The sequence below is a fragment of the Alexandromys fortis genome, unplaced genomic scaffold, assembly GCF_014885135.2.
Source record: "Alexandromys fortis isolate MF-2015 unplaced genomic scaffold, M_Fortis_MF-2015_v1.1 scaffold_20, whole genome shotgun sequence".
Taxonomy (NCBI): Eukaryota; Metazoa; Chordata; class Mammalia; order Rodentia; family Cricetidae; genus Alexandromys; species Alexandromys fortis.
The window spans coordinates 5,745,930-5,757,009 of record NW_026067903.1 but is presented as its reverse complement, the minus strand read 5'-3'; the positions used below and the strand labels follow the sequence as shown (position 1 = coordinate 5,757,009).

The window sequence follows — 11,080 nt, the reverse complement described above, 5'->3', positions numbered from 1 at the left end:
TTTTTCCCCCCCCCCCCCCGCCTCTCCCCTCCCCTTCAACCCTCTCCCATGGTCCCCAAGCTCCCAATTTACTCAGGAGATCTTGTCTTTTTCTACTTCCCATGTAGATTAGATTCATGTTTGTCTCTCTTAGTGTCCTCATTGTTGTCTAGGTCCTCTGAGATTGTGATTTGTGGGCTGGTTTTATTTGCTTTATGTTTAAAAACAACCTATGAGTGAGTACATGTGATAATTGTTTTTCTGGATCAGGGTTACCTCACTCAAAATGATGTTTTCTAGCTCCATCCATTTCTCTGTAAAATTCAAGATGTCATTATTTTTCTGCTGTGTGGTACTCCATTGTGTTAATGTACCACATTTTCCTTATCCATTCTTCGGTCCAGGGGCATTTAGGTTATTTCCAAGTTTTGGCTATGACAAACAATGCTGCTATGAACATAGTTGAGCACATGTCCTTGTGGCATGATTGAGTATATACCAAAAGTGGTATTAGTGGGTCTTGAGGAAGGTTGTTTCCTAATTTTCTGAGAAATTGCCACTCTGACATCCAAAGGGGCTGTACCAGCTTGTATCCCCATCAGCAATGCAGGAGTGTTCCCTTTACCCCACAAGCTCTCCAGCATTAGTTGTCATCAGTGTTTTTTGATCTTGGCCATTTTTACAGGTGTAAGATGGCACAGGAGACCACTTCCTAAATATAACCCCAGTAGCACAGACACTGAGAGAAACAATTAATAAATGGGACCTCCTGAAACTGAAAAGCTTCTGTAAAGCAAAGGACATGGTCAAAAAGACAAAACAACAGCCTATAGAATAGGAAAAGATCTTCACTAACCCCTCATCAGACAGAGGTCTGAGCTCCAAAATATACAAAGAACTCAAGAAATTGGTCATCAAAAGAGCAAATAATCCAATAAAAAATGGAGTACAGACCTAAACAGAGAACTCTCAACAGAGGAATCTAAAATGGCCGAAAGACACTTAAGGAAATGTTTAACATCCTTATTCATCAGAGAAATGCAAATCCAAGCAACTCTGAGATTCCATCTTACACCTGTAAGAAAGGCCAAGAAGCAGGAAGCTCTTGATCAGAAACGGATGATCAGCTCTTGATTACTACCAGCTCTTCATCTTACTTTGAAAAGGAGAGTGAAGAAGAGACACTATGACAGTATTCTCTGCAGTGACCCGACACAGGACTAGGGACAGTGTTGGCAGGTAGAACTGAGTCCACACATATCACACCAGGACCCACAACTGGAGTTCATGGTCTTGTACAGAAGTAGATGTTCACAAATGTCAAGGGACATCTGTGCGTCATCAGGACTGTTGTGCCCTAATACAGTCATCCCTTGGAGTCCACAGGGACCCTTCTGGGACCCCCGGGTTAGTCACGACTGCCTAAAGGAACAGGATCATAGAAAGAACATATCTGTTAAGAGAGCACTTATTACAGTGGCTCACAGACTGAGGTTCATCTTGTCAACAATGTCCACCTCCAGATGGAAAGGCTAAGAAGTTGTAGTTGTTTCGTCCGTGAGACGAGATGTCTCAGCAGTCCCTGTCTGGTGCCGGAGTCCCGGAGGATTCCTAGGAGCTGCTGGTCTTTAGTCTACATTGGGATCCTGAAGAAGTGGGCTGTGACCCCAGCAAAGGAGCGCCTCAGTGACAGGATAGATGAACTTGCCAGTGAGAGTGAGGGGCCAGCAGGCAAAAACAAAGCCTCTCTTCAGGGACCTCTCACGTGGGCGGTTACCAGAAGGTGTGGCCCAGATTTAGGGCGGATCTTCCGATCTTAAACGGTCCAATCAAGAAATTCCCTCACAGGAGTACCAAGCTGCTTGGGTTTTGGCTAATTTCAGATGTAGTCAAGTAGCCAACTAATATTTATCACAATTATCAACAGATACCCAAATCCAGCTTGCTCAATTCAGTTATAGTAGAAAATAGAATTTGCTTAAAATCTATTCAATTCTCCTTTAAGTTGTTTCTAGTTAACTTATAATACCTGACACAATATAAATGCTGTGTGAATATGTCTTACATCATATTGTTTAGGGGATAATAACAATAAAAAAGCCTGTTGATAGCATCCATGCAGTTCATTTTTAAAAAATATTTTCCACCCTAGGTTGGTTGAATATGAGAATATTTACCCTGTGGATCGGGAGGGCTGACTGTATTTAGTATTTTAAAATTGCTCTTCTGCATTTGGTCCACTAGAGCCGTTTTTAACTGGTCCACACTAAAATCACCACAGAGTAGAACAGTAGTCCACATAAATCCACCGCCACATCCCCCGAGATCTTCCTGTGCTGTGACTTTTCTTAAAAGACGCGAACAAACATGTTTAATCCCAGATAGGGTACCCATTACGGACCAAAGAAAGGGTTCCATCCTCGTCTAGCTTAGTGAACCAGTGGATTTGTAGGGGTTCCTCAAAGGAGCGTGAGGGTCTCAATGGCAACCGCATCATAGGGGAAAAGGCCCAATGTACCAAGCGCAGGTGATGAGCAAAGCTGCGTCCCTACAGCTCGGTTACCAAGTTTCCTCTACAGTGGAGGAAATACTACACAACACGGTCTCATAACGTGGGTTCCAGAAGCTGAGGAGGTCTTGAAACAGGCAAGGAGACTTGTCAGGGGGCTGGGGGCGTGGCTCAGTGGAAGAAGCACTTGTTGAGCATGCGCAAAGTCTCTAGCACCAAGTTGCCACAGAAAAATGGTGCTGGCCCTTGAGGCGCGAGCTCAGTGAGCGACTTAGAGAGATGCAGACTGGGTACGGAAAAGACTTTACCAGATCTTGTAAACTTTGGTTTCTCATAGCATAGGCCACAACTTTTTCGTTCTTCTTTTCTGTTGTCTGTCTCTGCTCTCTAAAAGGCCCTGCAGATTGTGCTAGGTCTGCTTGCCGGGCCTGCTTGAAGGAGGTATACACACAGGAAGTTGCCGGCTAGTCTCTGTCCCCTTTGGGGGCATCCCGAAGGTATCAGTGGCGGCTGTAACTGGGTGAGCCAGGTCCAGGCGAGGTTGGTGTGGGAGGGAGAGGACAGAGCGACAAGTTACAATCTTTAGAATGAGTAACCGAGCTGCTGCGGTTTTTTACAAGGAACTGGAGATGTTTGCAGAAATAGTTTGCAGTGTCTTACACAGAAAAACTTCTTAGTGAGACTTTTAAAAAAAATCTGCCTTGGCTGATTTTTCTTTCTTCTACTCAGTTTTCAAAGTGCCTCTGGCCTTTTTCTGGTATTCTATATGTATTATAAAGATAAAACCCCTGAAAGCTCTTCTCCCCTCCCCCAACTACAGTTTGAAGAGGTCACGTTATCTTTCCCAGAGACTGGAATCTTCCTGGGTCCTGTGGGGTTGAAGGCCACCTACAGAATCCTTCTAGATGCCCGGCTCCAGCTGCGTTTCCGTGACTGCGGTTCTAACTGTTTCTTTGGCTACTGTCTGCGTGGTTTTTGATTGTTTTCATTCGCGTTTTCCTTCAGCTGACAGCGAAGTCAGAGCTGATCCACCGGTTTGTGGAGCATTTAACACAGGCCGTGGAGAGCTATAAGCAGCGGATGGACTGGCTTACCAGCAGGAGCCGGCAGATTTTTGGTGTCATCTTGGAACAGAGCGTCACCATAGTACTGGATTTCAGTGACATTTTGACGGAGGAGCTCAATCTGTGCCAGGATGCGCTGACAATGGTCCTTCAGGAGCAGGTGGCTCTCATCACCAAGTTCAACATCATCTGGTGAGTTCCCAGGGGAAACAGTGGTCTCCGTGAAACCTCATACCGACTCGCACGTATTCAGAGTTAAGGAGCAGCGCTAACACAGTTAGCCTGATGGCAAGGGAGGAGGATTATCATAATTCTGCAGAATATACAATTTCAGAGAAAACCCACGATGAATATGAATCCTAGAGAACTTCTATCTGCTTTTCTCAGGGCACCTTAGGTTTCATGTGGAGAGAGATTTAGAAGCTTGCTTTTCTTCAGTCCACTGGCAGGTCAAAATATGAGAATATGAATTACATATTCATAGTATGTATGCGTATATGTGTGCATGTTCTGTAGATGTGAGTCCCATTTTAGGTTGGTTAACAGGATTAAAGGCCACAACTTTGGCTCTCTTTTCCAGACTGAATCTGTGACACACATTGACCTCTCTTATGAGTTAAGCCCCTTTCACTGGAACAACAGGTGGTTGCCTTTCTAGAATTTCACTTATTTTAGAGTTTTCATGATTGATTATTTATGGATTCTTGGAGCCACAGGAATGTGGGTCGCAGTGCTAACTCCTCAGCCACATCAGTGGCTGCATCTCCTTGACAAGAAACATCTGGATGAGTGGGCGGAGGGAAATGTGCCTGAGTTCTCTATTGAATAATGTACTGTTGTCTAAATAGAGGACACCTTTGTGGGTGGGGCTTGACTTTTGACCCAGGTATGTTACAGAGTTTTGATGTGCACGAAACCTTTCCTTTCTCAGACTCTTTACCATGGTGTATGTGCCACTCAGTCAGACCCAGAGGAGCCCCAGCAAGGGGACGAAGGTATGAGGCAGCATTTCCTGTGACAATGGGCCATTGGCAACAGTCAATTTACTTAACGTTATAAACACATAGAAATTCAAATGGTTCCTCTTACTGAGGTGAGGATGCCCTCCAGTCATTTCTAAACCCTAAATAAACAGTTTAAACAAATGTTCTCAGGATTTTAAAGCCTGCATTATTGTTGATGCAGAAAGCAGAGCTGGTAAGACTGCCAGGATCATGAGAACAATGCCACTGGGAACAGACTTTAGAACAATAAGTCGCTACCAACTTGTAAACCATAATACTGTAAGTTGCTATGAATTTGCGATTGAGAGAAGATAGTTTCATAATCCTTCCTGATTATGAAACTATTTTCTCCTAGTGTTGGTGTGTGGATGTGCCGCTACCCTGTGTGCACGCATGTGTGTGCAGACGTGTGGAGGCTAGAGCTGCCTTTTTCTGTCACTCTTCACTGTATTTCTTTCCCCCGTTTGATACATCTTCCATGGAAGCTGGAGCTCACTGGTTGGCTGGACTGTATGGTCAGTGGGCCCCAGGCCTCCTGTCTCTGCCTGTCCACTTTTGGGATTGCAATGTTTGATGTGGGTACAGCCTTTTGATGTGGGTGCTAAAGAAGCAAACTTTGGTTCTCATGCCTACCCAACAGGCATCTTACTGACTGGCCACCTCCTCGGCCACTCTCTTAGTCGTTTGAAAGCACTTGCACCTTTTTGTTTGCTCCCATGTCACTCCAGTCGGGTCTCCTGGTCCTTATGCCCGAGGGAGGTCATAGCGCTTTGAAATCGCGTGTTACACTCAGCACCCTTTCCTGAACAAGACGGAAGTGTCTGAACTGGCGCATGCATTTTCACGCTAACCTTCAGGGGCCTGGCAGTTTGGTTTTCTTTCTCACTGAGGTAACTTTTGGTGGATATCAAAGGCCGACACTTCCGTGGTAGCGTTAATCACGGCCTGGTGACTGCTACCCATGATTCCTTTCAGGGTTTCTGAAGAGCCAGTGAAATGGCAGGAGTGTGCTACCTCTGTGACCGAAGACGCCATAGCTGCCGCCATCAGCTGGGTGGAGAAAATGGCTTTGGAGCCAGTGGCTGTGGGAGAGGTTAGCTGCCTGGATGCTCTGCGGGAAGCTGGGAAAGATGAAACTGTAAGTGGGAATCCATGGCCGGCCCAGGTCACCAAACTTAACTGCATGCTCTGTGTCTTCCCACTGCTCACCTGGGTCTCCTAGCACCGTCACTGAGAGTACCTGCCTCGGGTTCCTGTCTGGTTGCTATGATAACATCCCCCAGCCACAAACAATGTGGGGAAGACATGGTGTAAGTGGTTTATTTCTGCTCGCGATTCCAGGGTACAGTTGTCATAGGTGGGGTGCCACAGCCACGGGAGCTTGAGGGGAGCTGGTCACATTGCACCCACAGTCAAGGGCAGAGAGAGAGAGAGAGAGAGAGAGAGAGAGAGAGAGAGAGAGAGAGAGAGAGAGAGAGAGAACCAGCTCTCAGCTCTCTTTCTCTTTTATACAGTCCTGGACCCAAACCTGGGGAACAACGCTGCTCATTTTCGCCTGGGTCTTCCTATATCAATTAATGTAATCACTCCCCCTCCCCCCCCCACATTCCCACAGGCCAACCTGGTCTGGATAATCCTTCACTGAGGAGTTCTTTCCAGCTGATTCCAGATGGTGACAAGTTGAGAAAACTAACCAGCACAGTCCCCAGAGCGTAATCCTGTTCACCCCTGGACCCACACCAGTCTAGAAGCAGGTTCCAGGTTTCAGATAGGAGTCAGACTATACGCTTTAGTGATGGCCAGGCCATGCCTCTGTAATGTATTAGCTCTATTGTTGTCCTCCTGCTGGTTAGAGAAATGAATCCCTATCTTATAAGACATGGAGAGAGCTTGGGAGATTCCTCACAGTATCCTGAGAACAAGGAAATAGGGTTTCCCCAGCACCCAGGTTCTGGATCTTTCCCACTTCCTTCTCTTCACGAATGGATCTATTATGTGTATCTAAGCTGATGAGCCCCGTATGATGGTTGGCTGTAGTTATCCACTTGACACAACACAGAACCACCTGAGTAGAGAATCTCAATGAGGAGTTGTCTACCTTGGGCTGGACTTGTGGGCATGTCTGTGTGGGATTGTCTTGGTAGCTATGGGAAGACCCAGCCCACTGTGGGCAGTACGGGTGCCTAGGCAGGGAGGCCTGAACTATGTAAGAGTGGAGAAGTCGAGCTGAGCACAAGCAAGCAAGCATGCATGCATTTCATTCGTCTCCGCTCTTACTGTGGATGTCATGTGATCAGCTACTTCAAGCTCCGTCACCCTGACTTCCTTGCGGTGATGGACTGTAACCAGGGACCGTGAGCTCAAGTAAATGACTTTCTCATCTATGTTGATCTTTGTCAAGATACCTGTATCTCAGCAACAGTAATGAAACCGAGATAGCACCTATGACACATTCTGATGTCCTGACATATGGTTTTTGATTGGGACCTTTGATAATAAAACTTCTCCTGAGACAAGCAAGTAAGAGGTGGTAGTGCCTGGCATCTCTTTCAGGCACAAGGTGTGTTTCTTTGAGTTGCTCTGGTGATGGAACCTCGAAGAGACTGAGATAAGGGCAAGGGATTTCTCTGGGTAGGAGGAATTCCTTAGCCAGCTTCAGCTCCTCCAGAGTGGGAGGTGGAGGTCTGCTTGCCTTTGAGATATAGATGCTAAATATTTGCTTCGTGTCTTCTGGAAGGCAGGGCTCTCTGTAGGTTTCGGTCTTTATGTAGCTGCATCCAGGAGTCCTTTCTTTACAAATCAACAAACAAACAAATGCTGGCACTCCTCCATTGGCCACCAGCCCATGGTTATCAGCACTAAGGTGATGGTTTGAAATTGGGAACACATTTTCCCCCCTCGCAGAGCCCGCTGAACATATGTTTTCCATTAAAGAAGAACCAAATACGAATCACTTTGTTCTTTGGCCCTTCCAGTCTGTTTTGACATCTGCAAAATTCCAAGCGTCTGGATCTTAATAAGCATTTGAAATGGAATGTTTCCCAGGATTTGGATGTGTGTGTGTGTATATGGGTATGTGTGCATGCACGCATGTGTATGTTTGTGTATGTGTGTGTGCATACATGCACGCACGTACGCACGTGTGTGTGTGCATGCATGCACGCACGTACGCACGTGTGTGTGTGCATGCATGCACGCACGTACGCACGTGTGTGTGCATGCATGCACGCCTGTGTGTACATGCGTGCATACACCCATGATCATGCACTTTCTTTGTGGACTTGACTGTATTGATCACTTCTGACTCTGGCTATCTGGTATGACTCCAGTCTCCAGATTACCTTGATTTCCTCCTTTGTTTCTCCTGGGTTCATTCCTACTTTAGAAAATATGAACAGCCCAGTGAGTGCCAGGGGCGTCCTTGTAGAAGAAGACCCGAGAAAGGTGCCTGCAGTTACTGACCACCACATTCAACCCGTGGCCTAAAGCAAGCACAAAACGTATACAAACCACAGATATCCTTCATCAAGAGTCTCTACCTGTGGGTGACCTCAAGGAAAATCCTAGTAAGCGCTGCTGTCTTGTGTATTAGAAAGTGCCATGCTCTGTGTTGTGTAAGAGTGAAAACCAGTATTCATGTGCATGGTGGGGTAGGTTGGGTCCCCTAAAGGTCCACTCCTCTGCTTCATGCCCCTTGTGACCATCCCATAGTTTCAATTCATCCATGTAGTCTGCTAGGAATAAAAAAGACGAAAATGCCAAGCTACTTTTGGAATAATGACTCTACCACCTAGACTTTTCCTCCTGATGACAACCTACTTTGGATTGTCTTCCTCCATCCACGGGCCCTGAAACTCATAAACATTAATATTCAAAACTTAACATGGAAGCCTGTATTATGTGAGGCCCATCTGGTGAGGAGACCATTGGTCTCATTCAGTACTGGGCTTAGTAACCAGACGAACGGACAAGAAGAGAGGACTGAGCATGGTTCTTGGGGTCTAAGAGGAACCCAGGCAGAGCGTGAGGGTCTGTTTAAACTATGTCATCAACACTAGCAATTGCAGGGCACAGTTGAAGTCTGGGTATCTTGTGCAGAAGGATCCGGATTGTGGGATGGGCAGCCTGTGAGCTATTGAGGAAACACCAGGCAGGTGAGGACTGGGGGTCCTGAGAGCACAGCTGTTCTGGTCAGCACAGGGTTTCTGCGGTACCAGTGGGCCCTGGAAACCTGCAGACATAGAGCACACAGGGCTTTTGGGAAGAAAGGGCTCTTCGGCAGGGTCCTGGGCCTTGGTTGCCCATGAAATCTGTCTGAGGAGTTTCCTTCTTGCTTCCAGAAGGCCATCTGCCCTGCATGATGCCTGACTTTCTAATTTCGGTTTATCTCAATTTGCCTTTCATGTACCTGATAGGCACACATTTGGAGTTGGGGGTTTTTAAATCATATTCACAGGGAGACTAAGTGAGTCAATTAAAGATAGAATCCCCCAGTCCTACGAGGGGCCTGCCCTGCTGATTGCCAGACCATCAGTCTGTAAAACCGACAACTCATTTGTTTCCTCAGAGCAGTCTGGACAGGTGTAAAATTTTTCTATTGTGTCCCTGATGCCTAATCAGGGCTGCTGAAATGTTTATTGGACAGTGAAGGAATGAAAAGAAAATACTATCATTATGGTTGAGTTTGGGGGCTGGGTATAGTTCCAAGGGGTTCTGGTCCTAAACACATCTCATAGAACTGAGGTTTTTGGCTTTTTTGTTTGTTTGTTTTGTTTTTCAATTGAAGAGACAAGAGACATGGATGGTGATGAGCTGAACATAGACCTTAAAGCCTGGAAGGGCAGATAGTGATGGTCCAGTGGGGTGTGAGGAGGGGTCTAGAACTGATCCCAATACTGACTATAAGGAGGAGTCATCACCATGAATCAAAGTGGCCCAAAGAAGGAAATGTCAGAGAAATGGGAAGGACCAGTTCGAGCCCCATGTATGGGGATGGTTTAAACGCTGCAGTGTTATGAAGAGAGAGGCAGTCTTTGCCAGCCTCCTTGCTGTGCTTTGGGCTGCTTGTGCTTCTCGAGGAGGGAAGATTTTTATGCCCAAGGCTTTGGGATGAGAGCCGGCTTGGACAGGTGGCAGAGATGGTAGCTGGAGTAGAAGCAGCTGCTCCCTGTCTGTGTCTTTCTTTTCTTCCTTCCGAAGCTGATGTCAGGAAGATAGATGCCAAGGTCTCTTTGTCTGGGCAGAATGCAGGTTGCCACGTAATGATCCAGACTGAAACAGGACCTCAAGGTGCCATCCTAATTGTGTGTGTGTGTGTGTGTGTGTGTGTGTGTGTGCAGGTGATACGCACCTGTGTACATTTCTATGTAGGCCTGAGGTCTTCAGATGTCACATATCTTCCTCTTCTGCTTTTGGAGACAGGGTCTGTGATTGGACTTGGAGCTCTATGACTGACCAGACTATCTGCCCAGTGAACCCTATGGGCCCCCCATTTTTGTACCCGAAGCACTGTGATTATAGGCACTCAGCACTGAGTCTGACTTTTGCAAGCGTGCTGGAGATCCAATTCAGGTCCTCCTACTTGAGCTGCAAGCCCTTTAAGGGCTGAACCATCTCCCCCACTTACCCTTCTATTTTATGTGAAAGAACTGCAGGAGCTTTTGGCTCACTCCTCAGCGCAGTAAAGGCAGGTTTCCGTTCAATGACGTCTCAAGAGGAAAACATCTCTGCTCGAGAGTCTCCATTGCTTGGGCCATTGCCAGCAGCAGTGAAGCAACCTGGCAGAGACTGCTGGCGCAGCCCTCTGCATCTCTAGGTCCTTATCTCCCTTTCGCTCTCGCAGACCCTTGAAGGTACTCTGTCTGTTCCTTGTACTCGGGCCATGTGTCATTACAGGTGCCTATGAGAGGATATTTCTACATTAAATTTGGGCACAGAGGCAGCTGGGAAACGCTTGTGAGCAACCGTGCTTCATCTGTACACCTGGCACAAGGCCTGTGTCACACTAGGAAGAGGAATGGCCTGTGATGCGTTCGCTGGAAAAAACAAAACAAAGCAATTCAGTCAGCTTAACACTCGATGGAGTGCTGTTTCTTAGATTGTTTTCTTCTGCCTGCTAGATGGCTGGTGGGAGAAGATTTACAGCATTCATTAGGTTCCCCTTCCTAGCAGGTACTTCCTGTAAAACTCTGGGAGCTAGTGTTGGCAGACTGGAGGGGGAGAGCTATGGGAGGGGGTGGGGCTTTTCTATGCCTGCTGGAGGAGGTAGTGGCTGAGGTAATCTGGTCCAGGTTCTCACTCTGGCCATTTAACTCCCAGCCTGTGTCCTTGGCTACCCCTGTTCTTCTCGCCCCCTCAGACACCGAGTACACTCATTGTGCTGCAGACCGAGGCTCCTAACCAACTGGACAGCCAACCATGAGTCTATCTCCTCTACCAGGTTCAAAGTTAAGGGGGGAAACATTCATTGACTAGCTTCAGCTCATAAGGGGTTGAGATTAAAACATAAATAAGTTATGGGCCCT

General features: G+C 46.9%; 1 protein-coding gene across 1 annotated transcript in view; it reads left to right on the top strand.

Annotated features, from left to right (window-relative positions):
• The window catches only part of Vwa3b (von Willebrand factor A domain containing 3B), a 168,776-nt gene that overhangs the window by 12,747 nt on the left and 144,949 nt on the right, over positions 1-11,080 (top strand). Inside the window, 3 exon segments of the mRNA XM_050134599.1 lie at positions 2,986-3,008; positions 3,494-3,744; positions 5,532-5,694. Of these exon segments, the coding sequence (XP_049990556.1) occupies positions 2,986-3,008; positions 3,494-3,744; positions 5,532-5,694 (437 nt within the window).